The following is a 27,119-nucleotide window of genomic DNA, read 5'->3' as shown; positions in this document are numbered from 1 at the left end:
AAAAGATTGGATAATTGCATAAGATGGAGAGTCGCCAGTTATGTGACTCTTGACCACCAGATTGCCACTGTGCTGAAAGGATGGAGGAAGAGGTCCCAGTTTGATTGGAATAAGGCATGTGATTTCTTGCTGATGTGACTGGATATGTGGTGGTTGTGAAAACTTGCTTAAAAGTAGAGTAAGGTTTTTACAGACTCTGGCATATCAGTTTTTATAGTGTTGTTCCTAGCCTAAAACCGTAGGCTGGGAGGTATGATTAGGCCAATGCCAAGGAATTGGGTTTACTCCTTATAGTTGATCCTACCACTCTGGCTACCGATTGCAGCAGATCCCACCTACATATTCTCTATATAACCACCATGGGTTATATTTTGGTTTTCGTGTGAGGGTAAACCTAGAATTGGAGACTCAGGCAGAAGTTGAGCAAATAATAAAATATTTATTTTATAGAACAAAGTTGATAAAATACAGGATGTGTCAGCTGATAAAGGTCTTTCAGGAAAAAGTTAACTTATTACAGTAATCATTATACTAAATCTAGTAGATGTTTCTGGCTTCTAATCAAGGTAGTAAATACACAGTTGCTTAATTCAGTTATTTCTCCTCAGTTAGATGTTACAGGTTTCTAGACTAGATGGTAAATGCTCAGCTTATTTCCAGTTATTAACTTAGTTGTTGTGTAGATGTTACAGCTTAATACGTTGGTTCTTAAACAAGGTGGAACTTTCTGACAGTTTCCAACCTTTTCTCAATCCTGAGGTACTTCCAGCAGTATAGCAGACTCAGCAGATCACTACTGTCATACCTCATGTTACGGACGCTTCAGGTTACGTGTTTTCGGGTTGCAGGAAAACCCAGAAGTACCGGAACGGGTTACTTCCGTGTTTCGTCGCTTGCGCATGCGCATGCGCAGAAGTGCTAAATCGAGCTTTGCGCATGTGCAGAAGTGCCAAATCGCACTTGCGCAGACGCAGCACTTCAGGATGCGAACGCTGCAGGTTGCGGATGTGCCTCCGTCATGGATTACGTCCGCAACCCAAGGTTCCACTGTACATCCCTCTTAACTGGTTTGGGAGTCTTTTCTTTCTGGAAGATCTCTCTCCTCCTGACTAACACGGGACCCAAGGAGACGATATCCTCACAGCTTTTACTTCTCTAACTCAGCCCTCCAGTTAACTCCCTTCTGAATACCCTCCCAAGACAGTTTTTTTCTATCTAAGGTCAGAGGCATCCTTCTCCAGCTACAGATAATTTCCTCAGAGTGGATGTTGGACGCATAGATCCGAACCAACTCTCCTTCTCTTCTTCTTGCTCTCTCTTCAGCCTACCCTATCTGAACCTTCCTTCAGAAACTGCTCCTTTTTTTCTCTCCCCCAAAGTGCTGGTCCATCTCCCTTTGACCAGCTGTCTTGGTAGCTACTAGAGAGATGCTCCAGCCTCTGTTGGAATTCCAAGGCACTGCATCACCAGACTCTGATCTGGCTCAGCTCTCTGTCACCCTCCTCTTCTAATATCTCTTAGGAACAGAGCTCATTGTAAGGCAGCCAGCTTCCATGGAGGCAGCCAATACTGTTTATACTTGTGATTCCCAGCGACTGGTATTGAGAGGAATGCTGCCTCCAACAGTAGAGCTAGGACATCTACGAAAACCTTGCATTCTTTCAAAGCTGCAATCCCATGTGTGCTTCTTGGGCCTAAGGCTAAGCCTTTAAAACTGAAGTGGAAAAATGTTTTATTATTATATACCGCTTGATTGTATATACCGCTTGATTGTAAAAAGAAACAAAGCAAACCTCTAAGCATTTTAGAACGACAGCACAACTTCCCAGTAAGCATGCCAAGGTTCAGATTGTAATAGTTGCACGTGAACATTTATTTTAACCAGCCTGCTTTGTTCGCTTGATCTCCTGTTGTGCAACTCTTAGTTTCTCAGCAAAGAAAATTAATCTGCATGGTTGCTTCTCCCTTCCATTAAAAGCAGTTGAGTGTAGTCTCTTCATATTTAAGATGCTGGGAGCAATTAATGGCCACAATGTTTGTTGCACATTAGTATGCTGTTTTATTTTTGGGAACCATTATTAGAGATGCTAGATCAAAGGGACTGGATCACACTTCCCTAGCCTGGTGCTCACCAGTTGTTTTAGACTGCAGCTGCTATCTTCCTTGATGGGTTTTTAAAAATAATAATGCTTTTATTAGTTTTTAATTACAGTCCAATAATAGCCTCATTATAACAATACCAGCTTGTAATAGAATTATTAATACTAACCATTCAAGTAGCAAATTATATAATTTAGTTAAAGTGCCCCCCCCCGCGTGCTAGATTTGATGATTTCATAATTTTCTTTTGCGTTCCAAAATCTTATTTGTTTCAATTTCCGTACATTCCAGTCATAATAACCCCTTATACAGCAGCTGCAATATTAATAACTTATATTCATGTTGACACATTACATGGTTTATAAAACTTCAAGTGAGGAACTCAAACTATACCCTTGTTCTTCCTGTGTGTGGCAATTATTCTGTCCATGGTGTTTCTTCCTGTCCTTGTAAGATATTATGTCTTTCTTTCCCCCAATTGTTGCTATTATCCATCATCCCATTGTTATTCCATAAATTTCTCCATCGCTCCATCTTGTGCTTCATTGTTTTGCACTAAGAACTTTAACAACAGCTGCAAAAGTTGCTATGTCCCAGTGAATAAACTGTTGTCAGTATTCCCCCCCTCAGTCTAGGAAGAAGAGTGGTCTGTCTGACAGCAGATGACTCAATAAGGAACTTTATCCATTCCTTGGCAGCTCACAGACTCCTTTCATCCTCCCTTCCAGCTGAAGATATACCCTTCCAATTAAATTACCGTAAATTCCAAGTCCTCTTAGCGTTACTCTTTTTACTTTGTAGATAATAAAGGATGGGGAAGAGTCAGCTCTAAGTTTCCATCGCAAACCTTGTGCAAAAGAGAGCTTCCCTCCCAAAATAGAGAAACCGTAGGCTCCCCTCCCCCTCCCACCGTCTTTTGCACCGAATGAAGTCTTATCTCAAATTCAAACCTTGAAGTCCTTGCAGTTGGTTTGTTCAGCAGTTTGCGAGCGCATCTCTTCCAGCACACACCTGTACTTTATTCCAATGAAGCTCTAATTAACAGGAGAACCTCAGCTTCTTAATGGCGGCATTGGAGGGTTTTTGTTAGGCAAAGTGCTTTTACATTCAGCGCCTCCTCATTCCATACCGGAGCGAGAGTCAGGTACCAAGATGAACTGTGAGTGAAGCCCATTCCCCCCATCCCTGGGGGGGAATTTGCAAGGATGATTTACCCTCAATCATCCTTGTTTTCCCTTTGCCTACTTTCTCCCACTGTTGTGGGGCTGCTTCCATTAAGGCAGAGCGGAACCGGATGGTTGGCTGTGATGACTGGTAGGGATGGGTGACTTATTGATAAAACGCCCAAAATTGTTTTGAAGTCCACATCATGATAATGGTTTCATTATATTTGACATGGTAATATCACAAATCACAATGTGTGTTTGTGTGTGTGTGCTACACAGCTTGTACTGTCCATGGAGGAATTGGAAGTTTTGACAATTCAGCAGCCCTCTTTTGGATGAAGGAATGGGTGGACCTCAAAAACGATGATATATTGGATCTGGAAGGGGATGGGTTAGGATTCGGGTGGCACTTCTATTTACTCCAAGAAAATCTAAGGCCCCAAAATATTTTCTTTTATAATATTATTAGGAAGTCTATTTATAGAATCTGGGTAAAATATAGAGGCATCTTAGAAACAAAAATTCCCAAGTGGATATCTCCATTGGAAGTGGTGGCAGTCAAAAAACGCAATATGGGCACAAACTGGCCAACTTACAAAGAATTATTAGAAGAAGACGAGGGCAAATTAAAATTAAAAAGCTACAATGAATTAAAACATCTTCTAAACAGCTGGTTACAATATTTCCAACTAAATCAAAGATTTCAAAAAGATAGAAAGATAGGATTCAATAAGGAAATGTCTAAATTTGATAAAATTCTAACAATCGGCAAAAGCAAATACATAAAAAATTTATATAATCTACTATTGGAATGGGAAACAAAAGAAGAATTAACTAAGACTTCAATGATTCGCTGGGGACAGGATCTGGGAAAAGAAATCATGATTGAGAGTTGGGGAAAACTCTGGAACAGAGATACGTATTTCACACCAAGCTACGATCTGCAAGAAAACCTAATCAAGATGCAATATAGATGGCATCTAACCCCACACAGATTGGCCAAAATGTACAAAGGAGCAGACGAAAAGTGCTGGAGGTGTAAAAAGGAGACAGGTAATTATATTCACATATGGTGGAGATGTAGTGAAATCAAGCCATATTGGGATATGATATATAGGGAACTGAAAAAAATACTCAGATACTCCTTCAAAAATAATCCGGAACTCTTCCTCCTGGGAATGCTTCATGATGAAATCCGACCAAAAGACAGAAATATAGTAATGTACGCAGGAACAGCAGCGAGAATTTTAATTGGTTCAAATTGGAAAAGCAATAAGATACCGACCAAAGAGGATTGGCAAAATAAATTGTTTATATATTATAACTCAGCAACAAAAAATGCTGAAGTTAAAGGAATAAATGAGGAAGTTAGAAATAAAGATTGGGGGAAATACAGAAACTATCTAAGAACAATGGTGGAAAATCCCTCGTTAGCAGAAGCCATATGAGGGCTCAGATACAAAAAGGTTCAGTAACAGTACCACAATAAGTAATCAGGTATACAATTGCACGCAAGAACATGAAAGGCGCAGAACAGAATAAGGCTGGAAGTATCTAATCACGCACGGTGGGTGGCGGGTAGGGTGGAGGGATATAGGAAACAGGAGTATAAGAAAATATGTACAACTTGGAAAAAAATGTATTATTTTTGTTTTGTCTCTGTTCGATGTTTCATATTTTGTTATTTATCAATGTCTGTTTTGTCCATTTCTATTCTCCTTGTTTGTACAAATAATGTATTTTAATAAATACTACTTTAATTCAAAAAAAAAAAAGGAAGTTTTGACAGCCGGGCAGGGAAGGTGACCCATTTTTGCATGCACTGCTTGAAATTGTGGCCAACCGATTGCCAGCCCTTGCAAACACTTTTATTTGGTTTCCCTGATTGGGTTTCCCTGAGAAATTTGATTCCATTCACATTTAAAGGCGAATCTACCTAATTTGCACTTTATGAAACAATGTGCACACGAAAACATAGTCATCCATCAAAATTGACATTTTTCCACATTTTGCAATGCAATCCTCTAGCTCAGGAATGAGTACAAAAATGCATAAACGGGGGGAAAGTGTGCATAAAAATGCATATTTTTGTGTGTGTAGAAAGGTGCATCCTATTATGGGACATTGCTTTGCTAAAATGTGTATATTAGGCAAAATGGCATTAAAAATTTGTCTGTCTGGCTAAAATAGCACTACAATGCTGATGTGTTTTCATGGATATTCATTTTATTTTTAAAAAAACTGTAAACTGACATGGAAATGTGGTGAACTGCCCTTAAGACTGAAAAAAGGAGAAATTCAGGTGGAATCTACACACATAAAAACCGTTCTGAAAATGCCTTTTAAAAGCTTTTTAAAAAAAACACATTGAATTTTCCATAAGGCTCACCATTGCCATCTAGTGTCACATTGTATATTGCACTTAAAACACATTTTAAATGGTTTATTTGCAGCTGTATAGCTGAGGCCTCAGAAAAATCGAAACTGACAGGTTCCACCATTCCTACTCACACTTGAAATAAATGGGCGCGGCTTGAGCGAAACAGCCTCAAAAGACATAAGGTCTGGAGGGTTACATGCTCTCCATCTACAGTGGACAGGATGCAAAAGGAACGTGTCTTCCTTAATACACTTGTTTCAGTGTGACTTATGCTGGCTTCAATGCTACTGCAGAGTAAACGCTTCTGTTTCTACTATGAAAACATTTGGATCTGGTTGAAATGGAGTCACTCTGGCTTCCGACTCCCCTGCCCCTCCCTTCTCCTGCTTAACTTGTGACTGTAGATATGTTTTCATTGGACTTTACAGTAGCTGCATAAGAGGGGAGAAAATATCTCCTGAATTGAAACCTTTCTAGCACTGAGCTGAAAGGACTTGTTTGTGTTGGAAATCCCATGGCAACAGACTTTTGCTCAGTTTCCTTACTTGCCGTTGACTCAGTACAAACCCAAGTGAAGTAACCTCTATCTAGGGTGTCTTTAGGCAGCTAAGCTTACAGCTAAATTAAAAATAAGACTTTTTGGAAAGCCATTAATATGCCTCATCTAAAGCATGTTGCTCTGCAGTAGCCAAAACTTGGAAAGACTTTAATTGGTGGTGGATGCTGCTTAATAAACAGATATACAAACCCTGTCTATGTAACCTAATTTTTACTGCTTTTCAGTTGCCACATTGACGAAAGGTTCTGTGGTTCTGAAGCATCATTTCATCTTTCCAGTTGAAAGTGTGGTAGCTGACTTGTTTATATGAAACAGCCTTTGAATAATTCAAAGAGAGATCCTACCGCCACTTTTTAATCTGGCACTGTACGCTTGTCTTCCAATAATTAAGTATTGTTTGATGTCTCTTTGTTTCAGAGTGATCGTCTTTTGATCAAGGGTGGCAAAATTGTTAATGATGACCAATCTTTCTATGCAGACATTTACATGGAAGATGGCTTGATAAAGTAAGTACCCAGTAATTATTTTTTTGGAGTGGGGTTGCATATCAGAAATGTAAAATCTCATAAAAGAAATCTCAGAGGACAACTCAGCAAGGCTTTTGTGTTTTCGTTTTCAAAACCTTAGTTGATAATCGTAGGGTCTGGGTAGGTTTATGTTGGGAGAGTCATTCGTTAGATATTGGGTTCTGAACCATATAATGCTTTAAAGGTAAAAAAAAAACACAAAAAACTGGCAGCTTTCTAATGTTGTCTAAAAACTGGGCATAGGGTTCCATTATCATAAGAAGCTACCTAAGGACCACCTTGCCTTTAGGGGAGAGAGAGAAAAGGCACAACACCTTGGAGAGCTGCCCAGTATCTGACTCTTGGTGTTCTAGCTGAGATGGTCTCTCTCTTCCATGCATTTGAGGACTCATTTCTTACTTGTATATATTTTTTAACCATATTCTTGAATGGGAACCCACCTTGGATTAGGCTGCACTCTGGTGGTAGGTCCCGATCCACCAGCTGAAGACCAGTGCTCTAGAGCAGCCTTCATTCAACCTTGAGTTGTTGGGATACAACCCCATTGTCCTCTGCCAGCATGTGCAAAGGTTGGGGGTAGTGGAGTCTGCAGTTCCCAGACCAGGGGTTGGGGAAAATTTCTTTAGGATCTTGGGCAGAACGTTTCCCATCACTTGTTCCCAGAACTCCTTTAATTTGTCCTTCTCCAGCCTGGTGCCAGAGAGTGTGGTTGTTCTGTCTGGGGCTGGTGGGAATTGTAGTTCTCAACATATGCGGAGGCACCAAGTTGCAGGAAGGCTTTTTTAACTGGAGATGCCAGCAACTGAATCTGAAACCCTTTGTGTGCAAAGCATTTGCTGTGCCGCTCTGATTCTTTTCTATTGCTCTGAGTGGGCCTTTGGGTGCTTCCCGGATGATTCTGACAATGTCAGATCCAGGTTTTAAGAGAGTCTCTTCCAGCACATACTTTCTGACATAATAAAAACCTGTTCCAGACTTCCTTGGAATAAAATTTTCTTTGTATGGGAGAAAGGAGGGATCATGGATACACATCTTGGCTACATGTTCAACACATCTGTTCTTTTACTCAGAAGTTAAAGTAAGAGTAGTCAGTGACAGACATGTGATTATAATGTTTCTCTCTCTCTCTCTCTCTCTCTCTCTCTCTCTCTCTCTCTCTCTCTCTCTCTCTCTCACACACACACACACACACACACACACACACACACACTTTAAAATATGAGCAAATTAGTTTACAACAGAAGTTTGGTAGCAGCTGTCTAGGTAGGTTTAATATGCTTCTTGGATGGAGAGACCTGAAAGGTTTCAAGTCTTTTTCAGAAAGTTCTAAGCTTCTCCTATACCTGGGTTAAGGAATCTTTCAGCCTGGGGGCCACATTACTTCCTAGGGAACCTTTCAGGGAACACGTGACAGTGGTGGGTGGGGACAGAGGAAAATGTGGGTGGGGCAATGAATGTGATTGTCATACAGTGGAACCTCGGTTTATGAACACCTCGGTTTATGAATTTTCGGTTTATGAACGCCGCGGACCCATCTGGAACGGATTAATTCATTTTCCATTACTTTCAATGGGAAAGTTTGCTTCAGTTTATGAACGCTTCAGTTTATGAACAGACTTCCGGAACCAATTACACCCATGCTTCAGTTTATGAACGCTTCAGTTTAAGTACTCCGCGGACCCATCTGGAACGGATTAATCCACTTTCCATTACTTTCAATGGGAAAGTTTGCTTCAGTTTATGAACGCTTACTCCGCGGACCGTCTGGAACGGATTAATTCACTTTCCATTACTTTCAGTGGGAAAGTTCGCTTCAGTTTATGAACGCTTCAGTTTATGAACAGACTTCCGGAACCAATTGTGTTCATAAACCGAGGTACCACTGTATTTGTACAGTAGGCTACATTCGAACTACAGTGGTACCTCGGGTTACGAACAGTCCTGCTTACGAAAGCTTCAGGTTACGAACTCCACAAACCCGGAAGTAGGTTTTGCGAACTTTGCTCTGGGGTATGAACGCATTCTGCTTCTGGGGCTATGTAGGGAATGCGCACCTCGGGTTAAGAACAGACTTCTGGAACGAATTAAGTTTGTAACCTGAGGTACCACTGTATGCTAAATGAGAGCTCCTGCGCACACACATTTCTCTAATCTCAACCCAAGCAAACAAAACACATTATTCAACTGCAACAATAATTAATTCTTAGATTTCTTAGTCACTTGTTACAAAGGCCTTCATGTGGCTTACTTTCTTTGTCCTATTGAGAAACGGATGTGTATTAATTTTGTTTTTTTCTAGAATTTAGAACCCACAGTGCTTCAATAATCCTATGTACCATGTTGCAACTCCTATAGAAAAGCAAACTCAACCTCTCTTTTGGTTTTGTGTAGCCATGAATGCAAACATTCCTGTTGGGTGATGAAAATGATGGCAAAGCAGAGGTGGAAAAAAGAATCTGATTATATACCACTTCTTTGTGTGGAGATGAAGTTGATGTCTCAAGCCTGCTTCTGTTCATGTTACAGCACAGAAGTTGTATTGCTGGAAAGTTCTAGAAATATGATTGGAGGGACACCTGATGAAAGTTTGTTATTTATTGAATTTATATACCACCCTATACCCGGAGGTCTAAAGGCAGCCCGAGGCATATGCTTGACTCTGTCCATGTGGTTGTGACATTTTGTATGACTCTGCACAAATGGTCTCTTCTCAGACAAATTGGAGAGAACCTGATTGTGCCAGGGGGAGTGAAGACAATTGAAGCTCATGGGCGGATGGTGATCCCTGGAGGAATTGATGTCCACACTCGCTTCCAGATGCCTGAGCAGGGGATGACCTCTTCTGATGATTTCTTCCAAGGAACAAAAGCAGCCCTGGCTGGAGGCACCACTATGATAAGTAAGATCTTGCTGTCTATCAAATATAAATGTACTAGGCTTAACATCAGTGCTTGTAATAAGAGAGAGAGAGAGAGAGAACACAAGCTGGTTCCAGGACAAATGAGGAAAAGGGTCCGGTTGAAACAAGCTACAAATATCGATAAAGGAATGTGGCCAATGGAAACTGGGAATGAAATTGATTTTTACAGTGTAAAAAAAGGTTACCAACAGACAATACTCCAAGACCCTGCCCAAGTTCACATTGAGCTGATAGCCATCATGGCAAGTGGTCAGGGATTGTATTTATATTGTGATTTTATGTTGTAGCCACCCTGAGACCTGCAGTATATAATAATAATAATAATAATAATAATAATAATAATAATAATAATAATAATAATAATAATGGACTTCTAGTCCCACACAACTGGCGGGTGACAGTTTCTCTTGCACATTTTACAGGGAAGGCATCAGATAACTTTATTTGCAGATTCAGTTTGTGTTTGCAGTCACTTTTACTTAGGGGGAGGAATACAGCCCATCCATTAAAGAGAAGGCAGCTCTGTCATTTGCAGAACTTCCTTATGGGAAACCTATGATTTTGCTGAGCAGAGAACAGCCACACTTAGGGCAGTCTTTACAAACCTTTCAAGTCAAGTAAAAACTTATTGGTTAACCCAATACAGGTTATAGAGAGCCAGTGTGGTGTAATGGTTAAGAGCGGTAGACTCGTAATCTGGGGAACCGGGTTCGCGTCTCCGCTCCACCACATGCAGCTGCTGGGTGACCTTGGGCTAGTCACACTTCTCTGAAGTCTCTCAGCCCCCACCCACCTCACAGGGTGTCTGTTGTGGGGGAGGAGGGGAAAGGAGATTGTTAGCTGCTTTGAGACTCCTTCGGGTAGTGATAAAGCGGGATATCAAATCCAAACTCCTCTTCTTCTTCTTCTTCTTCTTCTTCTTCTTCTTCTTCTTCTTCTTCTTCTTCTTCAGCCAAATATTTCAAGTCAGACTGTTTCTAAACCACCTTCCATGGCTCCTCAACTCCAGGTCTATAAAAAGTTCCAAGGAAAGCCCAGGAAGGGGCAGAGGTCACACTGTGCTCCTTCCAACATTGTCACAGATTATTGCCCTAACTTCAGTGCCAGACCCAAGACACTACGCAGATAACTGGGAAATAAATGTTCACCCACCGACTCTGCTACCATAGGTATGAATGGAAAGAGCGTGAGTTGGAAGTGACTGTACCAATGTGTGCAGCTGTTCCAGTGCATATTTACTCTGGAAGATGGGACATTGAGAAGAGTGAGACTGCTGTCCATGACCACAGATATCAAAGTACCCTCTAGCCACACCACTAGCAGCTGCTAATTCAGCGTTAATTAGAAAGCATTAATTAGAAAGGGTTGTATGTGCATGACCTCTTCCTCACAAATAGGACCTCAGTTTGACCCAGATGTACTGATTTGCATCATCCACTTGCCTTTGCAATTGGAGACGAGCAGAGCCTATACATTTTGTCCTGTATCTTTGGTTCTACAGAATCCTAGAACCTTACTCATTTGAAATGAAAAAGTGGGGATAATAGTTCTGGGGGTTGGGGTTGGGTGGGGTGGACTGGCACCCTTGTACACCCCCCCCCCGATGCCCATGTGCCCCACTTACTAATTTAGAAACAATCTAAAATACTCTCGATAATAACACAGATAAAGTCATTACAAAATTTTAAATAACTACATATAACTAAATTATATGTCTGGGTAGACTTACTGGGGGAAAAGGTTTTGTACTTTCCCCACCCCATACACATTTGCTGTGTCAAGAAGGGAAAGGCAGCTGGGGGGGGGGATGGCTCAGTCATGTGAGCCTCAATTTAGCCAGATGTCATACATGCTGGGTAGAGCCAATATGGTGCCCTTCAGATGTTGCTCAACTACAACTGCCACCATCCCTGATCATTGACCATGATTTCTGGGGTTGATGGAGGTTGTAGTCCAGCAACACCACATTGCATACCCCTGGCCTATACAGAGACCCCTCCGGGTTCCTAGGTCTTCAGTCTGATATATTTACTCATATTCTCGTGGTTTTCCTCCAGACCTGAAATGGGGATCAACCATTTGGTACACTGACTACTGAGCAACTGTTTGCTCACCATGACCAGCTTTTAGCTTGGAGGTGGCCAATGCGGTATTCTCTGGCTGTCGCTGAACTACGGTTCCTATCAACCCTGAACATTGGCAATGCTTGCTGGGGCTGATGGGATTTGTAGTCGAAGCGCTACAGGACGAGACCTCTGTTTTGACTGCTGGCTTTTGATGCCTTAGTAGGATTACAGGAGACTTCCTTGTACCAGGTCTGACTACTTGCCCATTTCCAGGCACCTGTGCCTCTGGACACCATATTTGGGGGGGGGGAATCTAATGTGAGACAGAAGTTGGTAGACAGTTGAATTTCTCTAGCAGGTTCAGAGGTGTGATCCATAAGTTGACACTTTGCACGTGGTGATATTTGTGCTTTCCAGGTATGCAGAGATTCAAAAGACTCCACCTTTGAAAAATATAGGGAAACAAAATGGATTGCGCATTTCCTTTGATTACTTGCAAAATATTGTAAGATATGTATTTCTGCAGAATTTGGAATGAATCAGGGATGCTGCGCAAACATACCCAGATTTGCAGATTTCCCTTCCCTTTTCTATTTTATACTTTGCTCCATCATGGTACATAAAATATACCTCTGTTTTAATGAATCTTAAAATCAAATTGTTACAATTCTAATTTGATTCCAGTGTTAAATAAAAATGTATATAGTTTACATTATTTGAGAGGTGTGTGTATATATAGGCATGAATTAGAATCTTTCATTTTTCCTGCAGAAACTTAAATCTGACTTCCTAATACATAATAATTTAACAAAATGTATATGTCGCTAGATTGTAATAAGACCTTTAAAGTTTTACAAGGAATATTAAAATTATCACTAAGAACAATTAAGAACAATTGAATATATATATATATATATATATATATATATATATATATATATATAATGTTCACACTGCGTGCGCGAAGATAACAGCCTTGAAGATATATATATACTGTATATATATATATATATATGTTCACACTGCGTGCGCGAAGATAACAGCCTTGCTCTGTAACTGCTAAACCGAATTGCATCAAATTTGGACACAGCATTCCATGCCCATCAGGGAGGGATCTGGCATAAATAAATTTTCAAAAAACCACACCTTTCATACCTAAAATACTGATTAAACACACAAAAAGTGGCGCCCCTATTAGACGTCCCTAGCAAAAGCTCTGAAGACTCCAACATCAACCAATAGAAAGGCAGATCGCACACTGCCGCCTCCAAAGCCACGACGCCATCTAAGCACTTCCACCGGCCACACTCAAAAGCCTCTCTGACATTTGCACACACCTCCCCTCAAACAGCTGCCCGCCATTTAAGCTGCCGCCTCCAAAGCCGCGCCGCCATCTCCCTTCCACCACACCCTCAAAAACATCTCAACATTTCTGGCCTCCCACCAACCACCTCCGAGGGGAGCCTTCTATTGCTCCAACAGGTAAAAAGCGAACAGGAACCCTCATCTGCTACCCACCCCAATCCCCCAATTCTGATGTTAGGAAGAATTCCTAGAGGGAAATCGTGTCCCTATTTCCCTCCCAGCGCTCAAAAAGAGTTAAAGGTTCATAGCTTCAAGCAAGGGAACACCACGCAGCAAAAGCATTGTGCAGCCCAAACGAATAACTCTAATCAAGTCAAACGCACTCCTGAAAACAATCACGGAAAAGTCCGCTTGCTACGAGCCTTTCAGAAACAAAACCCTCTGGAAAAAAGAAATGGAACGCTGATGGTATAGAAGGGAGTAATAAGGGAAAGGCCTTGGGGAAACCTGGCTTTCCCCTAGAAATCATCACCCCGAATTCAAATATGTATAGTAAAAGCATTTTTTTTAAATGCAGCTGGAGGGGGGCGGTGGGAGAATTGGCATGACTCCCCCCCTTCCCCCCTTTGTTCCAACGGCTCTGGGGAGGCTTTGGAGCAGTGGGCAGCTGTGCTCCCAGGCTGCTTCCGTGAGGGAGCTGCACTGCTTTGCCAGCAGTGTAAAGTCCTGAATATAAGCCCTACTTTAACTTTTCATGATCGGAATTTGGGAAAAAAACTGTGGCTTATATTCGGGCCAATATGGTAAATGCTGTGCTTGATGCTGATACTGGGTTTTTTTTTTTTTTTTAGTATTTAGGTCAATTTTTTGGTGTCCTATGGACATTGTCTTGGGTTAGTTGCTTTTCTACTAAATTAATAATAATCGCATGTTGTTCAAATGGGAAAGAATTGAAACTGGATACTCTCTTTACCTCTGGCACCAAAGAATTTTTTTGGTCTGCCCTGACACACTTTAAAAACATTAATTATTTAGCTTAATTTGATTTACATTTGTATGTGTGTTATATAACCAAATTTATTTTTTATTACCCGAGGGATGAAAACACTTTAATAATTGCCCTTCTACTTATCTGAACTTGCAGAAGCATTTGTATGCCAAAACTATATGGAATAATAATAATAAAAAATCTGGCAGATGGATTGCATTCAAATATATCCTCCCCCCCCCCCCACCTTTTAGTATCGCTTGCTGGGAACTATATATTAAAAGGTAAACGGTAAAGGTAAAGGACTCTTGGACGGTTAATTCCAGTCAACTTCGACTATGGGGTGGCAGCACTCAGAGCCTCACTTTCAGGCCGAGGGAGCCGGCGTTTGTCCGAAGACAGCTTTCTGGGGCATGTGGCCAGCCGGACTAAACTGCTTCTGCGGCAACGAAGCACCATGACAGAACAATGGGAACTCACCCTCTCACGTGAATTCTTACTTTTCTCATATATTAAAAAGCATGACTCAAGCTCTTAAGTTTAACATTGTCAAGAGGATTGGAAGCAATTACAAATGAACAATTTTTTTTATTAAACTCTGCTTCCAACAAAATTTATTCATATGAACATATTATACCAACCTTGTAAATAAGCCCACAAATTCCTAGCCTGATTTCTTCTTTTTAACTACTCAGCTAAGAAACTATGTCTTCTGCCAGCCTGTTCAGTAGAAGACAAAGAAGGAGCATAGGAATCTGTCTTATACCAAGTCACACCATTGCTTCATCTAGTTTGGTCTTGTCTACACACTGGGTGGCTCCGTGGTTTAGACCACAGAGCCTCTTGGCAGTTCAAATCTGCCTGACAGGGTGAGCTTCCGTTGCTCTGTCCCAGCTCCTACCAACCTAGCAGTTCGAAAGCATACCAGCATGAGTAGATAAATACAGTAGGTACCACTGTGGCGGGATGGTAAATGGTGTTTTTGTGTGCTTTGGTTTCCATCACACTGTCCCATTGCGCCAGAAGCAGTTTAGTCCTGCTGGCTACATGACCCGGAAAGCTGTGAACAAACTACAGCTCTCTTGGCCTGAAGCGAGATGAGCGCCGCATCCCATAGTCACCTTTGACTGGACTTAATCGCCCAGGGGTCCTTTACCTTTTATCTGTCTACACTTACTGGTAGCAGCCTTCCAGATTTTAGACAGGACATTCCCAGTTTCATCTGCAGATTCCAGGAATTGAACCTAAGACCATCTGCTACTGAACTTGGCTTCTTCCCTCAGGGGTGTACCTAGGGTTTGGTTAGGTAGGCCCCCGCCAAGGGCGCAATCCCTGGAGGGTGCAAAATCACCCCTCTCCATTCTGGTTCAGTGGCTAGGAGCCCTCCTGCCCGCTTGCACACACCTCTGCTGATTGGGGAGGGGGGGCACCAATACATCTTGTCAACTCTGCCTTCCCTAAAGGATCATAAGAGGCAGAGCTGAGATGTGGGCTTCCCTTTAAGATCCAGCATAAAACAGTGGGCTGTTGGAAGAGGAATGTCCCTCTTTCGCCAGTCCACTCACTTGCATGTTATTTTGCATACTCGCCTACGTGGAATTCCTGCTCATCTAAATCTACCAGATGTACTACTGAGTCAAATTATTGGTCCAGTTTTGCAGTGCCCCCTACTCTGATTGGCAGAGTCTCTCCACGGTCTCTGGTCATGACTCTTTCCTAATCTCACTTGAGATGCTTTTAGCTAGAAATGCTGGCAAATAAACATGGGGCCTTCTAGATGCAAAGCATGTGCCTTGCACGCCCTTCCCCCCCCCAACCCAGCTGACTCAAGTTTGTTCTGTCTGGCTTCACAATAAGAATATATTGTATACTCCTGTCATCTGTCATCATAATGAATGGAAATTATTGCTTTTATGGGATTAACTCATGCAAATTAGCTGTGACATTCCTGCTTGTGGTAGTGTTCATTCATTGGAGATACATTTGTCAAAGTGGCTTATGGAGTAAGAGACCTGCTGCTTTTAAGGTGTCACAAAGATCTTTGGGGGCTGTCACACAGCAGTTTATAGTGGACACTTGATGCTGCTCATGCCTGCAGGTTTTGTGTGTCGTCCACACAACATGGTCACATATTATTTTCCTGTTTTATTGGTATTCATCATTTCCATGGGGAAAGTGTGCAGAGCAAAAATGTGTGGATTCTTTTCTTCCCAACAGTGGGCTAGTTTCTCCACCTGCTTTCCCTTTCTAGTGTCCAGGCAAGCAGGAGGCATTGGAGTTCAAGGTCACAATCGAGCCCGGCAAAAAAAGATTCTCAAAGAGAGTACAAAGTGGGGCCAGTGAAGGATGTAGTTTAGGAGCCCTGGGTGTGGCTGGGAAAGGTGTCTGGTCTAGTGAGATTCTTGAGGGTCAGTGAGAGAGAGGCCTGGTGGCCCCTGGGCCTCAGGTTCCCCATCCGTATTTTTGTGTTAAAGGCAAATATTGCATGTGAACTGTTACATGCCCAATGGCTTTGTCTGAATCCTGAATAACTCCTCAGATATTCCTGCCAAGAAAAAAAAAGATTGCATTCATTTTTCCTTTGCTGAAGAGTGGAGTCCCCTGTCTGTTTCCCCTGCCCCTTCTTACTCCATGTCTCTTAAGCGCATTGTGATAACACAACCAACATGAAGCCTGTGTGCATTGTCTGCCGATATGCGTGTGTCTGCTCCTGTAGTTGAAATGCCTCTCAAAAACCTTTCCAGTGCTATTTTCCTAGCTAAAGTAATTTTATGGATTGCTTTACTGTCGGGATTCTGCTGGGGCCCTTCCCTAGATGAGCCTGTGGGGTGGCTTGCCAATTAGCACAGAGGGAAACAGCAGCTTATGCTTTCACGTTGCATCAAGCTTTTTGCATCTGGTCATGGTGATAGGATTTATTATGCCTTCTTGCTTCTGTCCAGGAAGAAAGATTACTGAGGGTGGAAGCCTCTTTTTGATAGGGGGACGGTATAAACAAAGATTATGGTGTCATGTCAGGCTAGATAAGGCGCTGCGTCTTTTTTCAACAGCTCCAAAACGGAATCTTGAGCTTGTTTCTCTTGCAGGATATCGTAGGAGGAGCAGAATCCCATGGATTTTGCAGTCCATTGCTGAATCCAGTAACAGCTGGCATGCAGGATAGGAAGGGCATTGGAAAATATACCCCCTGCGGCCAACAGGAAGCGGTACCACTGAGATTTGGTTCAAAATTAATTTGAGGTCTGAATTTCAACAGTAGAAGTCATTTTGAAAAGAGGGTTGCAGCTAGCTTGGTGGTTGCGGGGAGAGGGAGTTAAACTATTTTATGCAGCAGAACAAGAAATTGGTGCTTGTTGTTGAACTATAGTTTCTACCAACCCCACCCAACATAGCTAATGGTCAGGGAAGATGGGAGTTGTAGCCTAGCGGCATCAGAAAGCTAAAAATGGGGTAGGGCCAGTGAGTAGTGTTTAGGATGCAGAATGTCTCCAGTTCAGTTCCTGGCATCTACAGGTAGGGCTGGAAATGTCCGCTGCCTGAAACCCTAAAAAGCAACTGCCAGCTTTCAGTGCTCCTAATGAGGCACCTGAATTTTAAAGAAGAAAAGCACACCCATAAAAAAATCATATTTAATTGTGTGACTTGATTTCATAAGCAACTGCATTTACCATGTTCATTATTCAAGCCTGCCATATAGTCATTAACAGGGGCTAACAGGCTTGTTGAATGAAATTGCCTTGTGGATGGCGAATTCTTTGCTTAGCTGAAGACTAAAGAGTGCTAAAATGGCATTATTGCCAGCCTCTTTCCAACAGACGTATGTGGATGGCTGACCTAGATATTTCTCCCTTCCTTCTCCCCCTCCCCACATACTCTGACAAGAAGGATTTGGCATCTTTTCTAGGGAAGCAACCACTGTTTAAGTGCTCTGTGCAATCACATTTTAATCTCAAAATGCCACAAAATGGCCCAGATCAATGCAAGCTTCTTTCATGCTGGAGGGTAAACAACATTCTGATGGACTTGATTCATCCTCTTCCCCTTTTGCTTTTAGGTTAGTATTGCTCTGTTCAAACTCACAACATTTATGTCTCTTTCTGGATAACATCTGTACTTAGTTTGTAATAACAAAGGTGTGAGGATATAAGGTTGCCTGGAAATAATTTGTCCTGGCATGCATATTATCTTACGGTTTGGACTCTGGAAATGTTCTATGTGGCTGTGGTGACCAGAGCAGGCAGAAAATTGGTGGGAGGTGTGTTTATGAAGAATTTTTTTCTCTAATTCAGAGTGAGGGCAGGAAACACCACCCTCACTCTGATTTGGTTGATGATGTGAAGCCAGATCTGATTGGCTTTCTTGCACCAAGTTGTCCGTCATGCAGCAAACATGAGCTCTAATCTCCTGAGGCACATAACTTGTCTGTTTAAAAACACAAAAACCAACAAAAATAATTGCACCACAGCAAAAAGGTATGAAAACCAGCATGCTGTGGGTGATCATTTGGAGAACATTTCAGAACCCTGGAAATGTCCAGTCCATTACAATTCTCAGCCCTGCAATTAGAGGGTGGCCCTTTTTACTGTGATCTTCTCTTCCACAGCTGACTTGCAATCTGATGAAAAGGACAGTCCATTACAGTGGTGCCTCGCTTAACGAATGCCCTGCTTAACGAAATTTCCGCTTGACGAAAGGATTTATCAAGCGGAGGTTGCCTCGCTAGACGAATTTGTTTTATGAAAAATTCGTCTAGCGAATCGCGGTTTCCCATAGGAATGCATTGAAATTCAATTACTGTAATGCGTTCCTATGGGCAAAAAAAAAATTCAAAGAAAATTCAATGCATTCCTATAAGAAAAGACCCGTGGAACGAATTAAATTGGTCTAGCGAGGCACCACTGTATTTGGAATCTGGATCTTATTGGCCACCCAGGCTGAACTCACATGGTATTGGACCCCAGTATTTCCCCAACAGGATGATGGGAGATTAGGAAGAACAGGGAATTCCAGACACAACAAAGGGCAGAATACCGTAGTTCCTGGCAGTGGTTATCTTGCTTTAATATACAACACTGCACTCTGGGAGGTGCAGCTATGTGCCACCAGTTGATAGTGATTGAACTCCTTACATGAGCAGAAGAAGCTGCCTTACATCAGACTGAACTATTTGCCCATCTAGGTCTGTGTTTATGCCAACTGGTAGCAATCAAGCATTTCAAGAAGAGAAGTACCTTCCACCACTTGCTCCCTGATCCTTTTTAGTTGGAGGTGCTGTGGACTGAACCTGGGTGGGACCTTCTGCATACAAAGCATATACTGTACTCTGCTGTTGTGTTATGGTCCCTCCCTAGAGGGAGAAGCATTGTGTTAGTTCAAGAACAAAATGGCAGAATTTGGAAGATCTACACCAGGCATCCCCAAACTGCGGCCCTCCAGATGTTTTGGCCTACAACTCCCATGATCCCTAGCTAACAGGACCAGTGGTCAGGTATGATGGGAATTGTAGTCCAAAACATCTGGAGGGCCGAAGTTTGGGGATGCCAGATCTACACAGATGGAACCCAACTTCTGGAAATAAGAAAGTTTAGCTTTCCCTGGGGCAACACTGGGGCTTTTTGAAAAATGTAATGAAAGAGTGAACTTCAGAAAATGAATGGTTGTTGCCTAGAGACAATGGTTCTTTTGGGTCAACACAGCAGTGGTTGGTGAGCACATACTGTGGTTGCTAGGCACCCACAAAACACACATCCACACACACACCGAATCATCAGAATAGGTGCTTAGGAGTTGCTCAGGGCTGCTCAGTCACTACCCTCTTAGAAGTGTCTGTGTGCCTGAGCACCATAGCATGAAAGCCAATTCTTGCTCCTTGTCTCCTTCAAGCATACTCATTATTAAATTGGCTTAACTTTGATCCAGGGTTTAGTTGCCAGTTCCTAGGAACATAGGAACATAGACCACACCAGACCATCACTCAGAGTTGTCCACACTTGATCAGCTGTGGCTCTCTAGGGCTTCTGAGCAGGGTCTCTCCCAATCAATACTTCCAATGTAGGCAGCAAGAATGAATCTGTGATTTCTCTGTATTATGGCTATTTTTATCATTTCTGGGTATTTGGAAAGAGTAACTAATGGTTGCCTTTTGGATGTACACTCCTATTTGATGCTTTTGGACCCGGATCTTTTTATTCATTTTTTTATTTGGGAATTGATGCGGCAAATGAAATGTCAGTGGCTCTGTGCACAGCAGTTGTTTATATCTCTCATTATAGCGATCACCATTCTTAGACTAGCATGCATCATCTGGCTCCCTACTCACTTTCCTTTAATCTCATCCATTTTGTTTTGGAAAGAGAGACCGATTCATTGAATCTAGCAGACAGAAAACAACATATAACATCATTTGTCTCCTTGGATTCATTTAGAATCGAGAAGTAAACAAGACATTGTTGCATTTGCAATTTAGTTTAGCAGTTGTCCCCGAGTGGAATATTGCTCTTTTCCTAATTTGCATCCATTCCAAGTCAGTTACTTAAATATTTGATTCTCAAAGGAAGCTTTTGTTTTAGTCTTAGCTTGGAAAGGAATTTTAGTTGCAAATGATTCCCAGGCTAAGCACACACTTCCTTTTTTCTCTTCTTTTCTATGGGTCAGTGGTGACATAACATTGGAGATCTTTTACCCATAGAAGTGGTGCTGTAACCATAGAAGTCATACATGCTTCCTGCTCCAAGCCTCTCCGGCACATATCTCCCTTTGCAAACCTTAATCACAGTAAAGCATGACATTGATTACCATCAAGGGAAGATTCCCGACTGGCTGTAATTGCTGTTTACAACTTAGCACTTTGTTTTGGCATCGCCAATCTCATTTCCTTCCTCTCCTCTTTCCCTGCATGCTTCTTTCCTTGTGTGTTGTGTCACCAAAGCCACCCATGGTTAATGCTAATGGGACTGTTTTAAAGCAGGACTTGAGGCTGGTTAGTGAACCCTGGTTAAGAGGGAAGCTGGTTAGTAGGAACCACAGCAACTTATGATTCTGCTTTCTTCTATTAGCCTGTTTAAGCTAAGTGGCCTGGTTAACACATCAGTGGTAAGCCATGGTTTATGTAGCTTAACTGATTGGTTTGTGTAGCTTACTACACAGCCAACTAATTATGGTTTGTTTATGGTTTATGAACCAGAAGATGAAAATGTTGTTTTAATTTGGTAAATGATTCTTTGCTTGAGTAAACAATGGTTTCTTGTAACCTGTGACATTATCCTTTTTTGTTTTGGTGCCATGTCCCCACATGCTTGCCAGGCTACAGAGAAGAGAGGCAAGAAGAGTTAGAAAATGAAACCAACACTGAGCAAACAAACAAACAAACAAACAAAAACAAACAGTGCCTTGGCTACTCATCTGTTAGACCGATTTCTGGTGTATTATTGTTTGTGAATTCAGCCATCATGTGTGTGCCATTTCTCAGCCTGGGCCCATTAGCCATTGTTAAGAGAATTTCAATGTTATGTCTGTTTTGTCACTATGAAACCGAGAAGAGGTTTCTCAGGACTTGGGCAATACTTTGCCTTTCAGTATTTGCCAGATGCAATAAAATGTTTGTTCTATTTTATGAAAAGCAGCAGTCTATTTTAATAAAACAGTTAAACAAGCCACACTAAGGAACCCGTTGGGTGGGATGTCTCACTAAAGGATTCCTCGCCTCTTGAAAAATGCATGACTTTTGCTTTATTATTATTATTATTATTATTATTATTATTATTATTATTATTATTATTATACTGCCCTTCATCTGAATGCTTTTGCCAGCTTGTGAAGAGAGAGTGAGGAAGGGGAAAAACCTGAATGTGACCACCTGTCAAAAAAGGTACTGCTGGAGGATGAGTGGGCAAGGAGCAACAGTGGCAGCTCTCTGCTTGCCAAGAATAAAAGGTCTAACAGCTCCAGCTGCAACTGCTTGAAACAATAGCTGCTGCAATCTCCAAGAGGCTTCTGTGCTTCTAGAGCCTACCATCACTGGAAACTTCCTAAATCAGTGGTGTTAAGTGTGAGATGTGGTTTTAATAAAAGTCCCACCCCACAAAGTTTGCTGAGCACTGAGTATGCCTATTCTATAACAGCAACTCCAAATTCATGTGTAGGGAGGAAGCTGGCCAGCTCCCACTGCTAACTCTAATTACATTCTTAAATGAAATGGCTTGCAAGAGGAAATTCACTTTGGTAGAGTTCCCACAATTTCATCACATGCAGGCCGACCTAATGCTGTTGAGATTAAGCCACATTACCCAGATGTGTTAGAACATACAATTGTTATTTAATATTTCACTTGGGAGGCAAAGATGTCCAGTAAGAGTTTTTTTGTGTATCCCTTTTTAAAAAGATTTCTGTGTTATAAAAGACTTTTGACTTATGATCAGCTCTTGCTAGTTTGATTTTGTGTGCATAAAACAGTAAGCGTTTCTATAGTGAGCGGAAAGTTTGATGCAACCCTTAAGCAAAGTTTTTAATTAACATAAGCAGTTTTCCTGCTGTTGAGTATTATTCCCTAACTCAAATAATGAAGGAAACTTCCTATATGCTTTTAATGATTAGCCAGACCTTTGTGTGTGAGAGTGTAAAGTTTAGGGGAGCAGGGAAGAGAGAGCTTTCCCTATGTGCAGATAATTGTTATAGTGTCTATTAATAGTTATGCCAGGAAAAAGTGGCTGAATAAAGCACAAACTGTTCATTTGCACAGCCAGGATGTTTTTTACACACACACGTGCACAAAGATGGCAGTGCAGTATAATAGCAGGAAACGATAAAATGCTTCTTCCTTGCCTATTCCCCGCTCCCCATCTGTCTATGTTGATTTCACTTTTTTATGCATGCAGGGCTTTTACTATCAAAGGGGAGGGTTTTTCCTGCATAGGATGTTCTCATACTCTTTATTTATTTACCGTATATAATTTATACAATGCTTGACTGTAAAAACAAACCACAAAGCAGTGTACAAGAGGAATAAAAAAATAAAATTGTCAGTAAAAACAGTTCAAAACAACGATTTGAAATTTTTTAAAAAAAGTTAAAATGGGTGATACACTTAAAAAAAATATTAAGATACCAATCAACATTCTGCATGTCTGTGTAGGCTTGTCTTAACAAAAAATATTTTTAACAGGGTCCGAAAGGAGTACAACAAAGGTGTTTGCCTGATGTCAACAGGCAGCAAGTTCAAAAGTATAGGTGATGCCACACTAAAAATATCAATTTCTTATGAATGCAGAATGGGCATTATGTGGCTCCTGTAACAGTGCCAGTTGTGCAGATTGAAGCGGTTAAGTGGGCATATGTGGGGTAAGGCGATCTCTCAGATAAACCCCCAGATGATAGATAGATAGATAGTAGTATCTATCTATCTATCTATCTATCTATCTATCTATCTATCTATCTATCTATCTATCTATCTATGGATGACTTTCCTGTTACACAATCCTGGTGGAGCCCCATTCAAATAAAATAACTCCAATAGATAGAGTGTCATTGTCCTGGCGGCTAAGTTTAGGTTCATCCAGGTCAGCTTGACTCCCTCTGTGCCAGGAGCAGATTGAGCCAATTCTAGACAGTGGGTGTTGCAAATACACTAGAGTTGTTTGTCTTGATTTAGGGACTGCTAAACATTTTCTTTCAATGAGTGACCTGATACTGGGGTTCCCTTCGCTTTTGATTGGCTCCTGCAGAACACGGCTCATCAGTTAAGTTGGAGCTGTCAGAGTTGGCTGTCAGAGTATTCACTATTTTGCACCTCAGAAATACCAGTGGCTGTAACCCCAATTTTGGCTGAAAACATGTCCGATGCAGGAGATCTGTATGTTCTTCTTGTGTGCCCTATGCCTAAGAGACATCTTGTTCTTTTGCTCTGTAAGGCCCCACCTGCCCTATACATTTATAGCAGTACCATACTGCTTTAAACAGCCATGACTTCCTGCAAAAATCCTGGGAACTGTAGTTAGTTAGCAGTGCTCAGAGTTGTTGAAACACCCCTTTTTTCTGCTCGGAGAGCTACAATTCCCAGAATTCCTCACGGCTGCCATGTAGAAGATAGAACAAGCTTGTTTTATGCTGCTCCAGAGGGTAGTAACTGAACCTCTGGATTCAAATTATAAGAGAGGAGATTCCAAGGAAATATTAGGAAGAACTTTCAGAGGGTAAGAGCTGTTTGACGGTGGAAGGTGTCATTGGAGGTTGGTTGGCTAGAATCATAGAATCATAGAATCATAGAATCATAGAGTTGGAAGAGACCACAAGGGCCATCCAGTCCAACCCCCTGCCAAGCAGGAAACGCCATCAAAGCATTCTTGACATATGCCTGTCAAGCCTCTGCTTAAAGACCTCCAAAGAAGGAGACTCCACCACACTCCTTGGTAGCAAATTCCACTGCCGAACAGCTCTTACTGTCAGGAAGTTCTTCCTAATGTTTAGGTGGAATCTTCTTTCTTGTAGTTTGAATCCATTGCTCCGTGTCCACTTCTCTGGAGCAGCAGAAAACAATATTTCTCCCTCCTCCATATGACATCCTTTCATATATTTGAACATGGCTATCATGTCACCCCTTAACCTTCTCTTCTCCAGGCTAAACATACCCAGCTCCCTAAGCCGTTCCTCATAAGGCATCGTTTCCAGGCCTTTGACCATTTTGGTTGCCCTCCTCTGGACACGTTCCAATTTGTCAGTATCCTTCTTGAACTGTGGTGCCCAGAACTGGACACAGTACTCCAGGTGAGGTCTGACCAGAGCAGAATACAGTGGTACTATTACTTCCCTAGATCTAGATGCTATACTCCTATTGATGCAGCCCAGAATTGCATGGGCTTTTTTAGCTGCTGCATCACACTGTTGACTCATGTCAAGTTTGTGGTCTACCAAGACTCCTAGATCCTTTTCACATGTACTGCTCTCAAGCCAGGTGTCACCCATCCCATGCTAGCAGAGATCTGTATTGCAGGGGCTTGGACTAGATGACCATGGGGACCCTTCCAACTCTACAATTCCGTGATTGTAGTTAGGTGCTGTATAAATGGTTAAAATCTGAGGTTTTCAACCTTTTTGAGTCCACAGCTCCCTTAACCAACTCCATTCTTTTTGTAGCAGCCCTGTGGGGCTCAGGATCCCAGTTGTATCACCTCTTACCTGCAGAGCTGGCAGCCTCTCATCCTTTTTCGAATATCTTCCCTTTTGGAGCATCCCCTCAACCTCCTCTCCTCTCCCCTCGCCTTAGGAGTCCTATGAGCTGCCCCCCCCCCGCCTCAAAGAGAGGTGCCTCCTCACACTGTCCCACAGGGGCCTGGGAAGCACCTATTGGCCAGCTCCAGAGGTACCATTCACCCGGGTTGCTGCAACAGAGAGGCAAGAGGGCATCCAAGGAGGGAGGGAAGAGGGACGGAGGCTAGTGTACCATGGCACACTGGTTGAAAAACACCGGTTTAAATAATAAAAATTAAAAGAACATAAATGTTTTGAGGAAAAGTTGGTCTTTCCTTTCAAATGCACCCATGTTTACCAGTGTGGTGAACTTCCCATTATTTTCTAAACATTCTTGGTAGAATCTTATTCTTGGATTTTGCTTGCTCCCTTTATGAATGGCTACTGCCTTATGAAAGGTTTCTTTCAACTCTATTTTTGTTTGGTATTTGGGAGTTTTTAGAGGGGAGGGGCTGAAATAAATCTGATAATGCAGAGTCTTTTGCAGTTCCCTGTCGGATACATTAATGGTGCTTATCTCCCCCAACCAGTTTTTTTTTTTAATAAAAAAAGAAGGCACATAATGTTTTCAGTGTGGCTTGGTGCATAAAACCTCACTGATAAGCAAACAGTGATTAGCCTTGTTGTCTAGCTTTGGCTTATTGTCTGTTTGTTTTTATTTTGAGCTGATGAATTTGCTCAGGGGGAGAAGGAGGGCGGGGGGAACGAGACAAAGGCAGCAATCAAGAAACAAGCCAGGGTTGGGAGGAAGAATGCTGGAGGTTGTGATTGGAGGTTTGCTTTGGGAATTGGGGTTGAAAGTTACATGTGCACACACACACACATCATGGTTTGTGATATATTGCCAGGTCAAAAGTTACGAAACTGATATCACAATATGGATTTCAAACCATTTTGGATGATATATTGCCCAGCCCTACTTCTGAGTTCAGGATACAAGGTAGTAGTAGAAGGGTGGGACCTGCAAAGAGCAGAGGCATGACCACCATGGATCACGGCCATCCAGAACAGTTGGTTCTGGGACCTACTGACAATATTTGCTGGATCCATTTAGACAGGGCTTTTATTCAGCTGGAACTCACAGGAGTTCAGTTCTGGCGGCTCTCAGGTGGGTCCCATTGCCATTCTGAGCGAACGAGGGAGGCGTTCATAGTGAGTTCTGGCAACTCTTTTTCTAGAAAAATAGCACTGCGTTTAGAGTTTCTGAATGCCATTTTGCTATCATTTGGCTGCTTTTGTACATGTAAAATACTTGGTGGGCCTTGGTGGCTGCTGTTTCCAGTACTGTAGTGTTTGATTTGCATAATACCCTGAGCTATTTTTGCAAATAGTGTGTTATTTATCATGAGCAGCTGTCAGCTTCCAGATGAGAATTAATAAGTGGTGCCAGTCTTGGCTTAGTGCAGCCTTGAACTGTCAAAGTGCTGAAAGGGAATTGCAGAAAATGGGGAGACAGTGTTGCTTTCATGTGCCACGTTCCTAATCCTGAACCAGACTTCCTTTTCCATTTGTACCACAACCACTTCTGCTTTTCTTATCCTCATGATGTAGCCTGCTCTGATACATTGGTGGGCATTTGGACTGAGTAAACCCTAGCTGCTTTCACATGGGATTGCGGAGAATGTGTCTTTTGTTTTTGCTTTTAGTTTTGGACTTGAAATTTGGGAAGGAACCATTTTGATTGATGAGTTTCCAGGAACGTGATGATTGCAGTTTGGCCCAATTCATTTCAAATTTTGTGGCTATCTTCGGGGGTAACTCTTTTAATATATTCAAAGCAGAACTGAGGGATCCTTTGGGGTTCCAGAAGTTGTTGGACTACAATTCCCATCATCCCTCAGCATTGGTCTTGCTGGCTGGTGCAGAT

General features: G+C 42.0%; 1 protein-coding gene across 2 annotated transcripts in view; it reads left to right on the top strand.

Moving 5' to 3' along the window:
* DPYSL2 (dihydropyrimidinase like 2) overlaps positions 1-27,119 on the top strand; it is a 57,374-nt gene that overhangs the window by 5,639 nt on the left and 24,616 nt on the right. For both annotated transcript variants that reach the window (XM_035139241.2, XM_035139242.2), the window contains exons 2-3: positions 6,623-6,711; positions 9,447-9,631. In XM_035139241.2, the coding sequence (XP_034995132.2) occupies positions 6,623-6,711; positions 9,447-9,631 (274 nt within the window). The remainder of the gene's footprint in view (positions 1-6,622; positions 6,712-9,446; positions 9,632-27,119) is intronic.

Source organism: Zootoca vivipara, chromosome 15 (assembly GCF_963506605.1).
Source record: "Zootoca vivipara chromosome 15, rZooViv1.1, whole genome shotgun sequence".
NCBI lineage: Eukaryota > Metazoa > Chordata > Lepidosauria > Squamata > Lacertidae > Zootoca > Zootoca vivipara.
The sequence above is the reverse complement of the archived record's forward strand: the minus strand, read 5'-3'. Positions and strand labels throughout refer to the sequence as shown.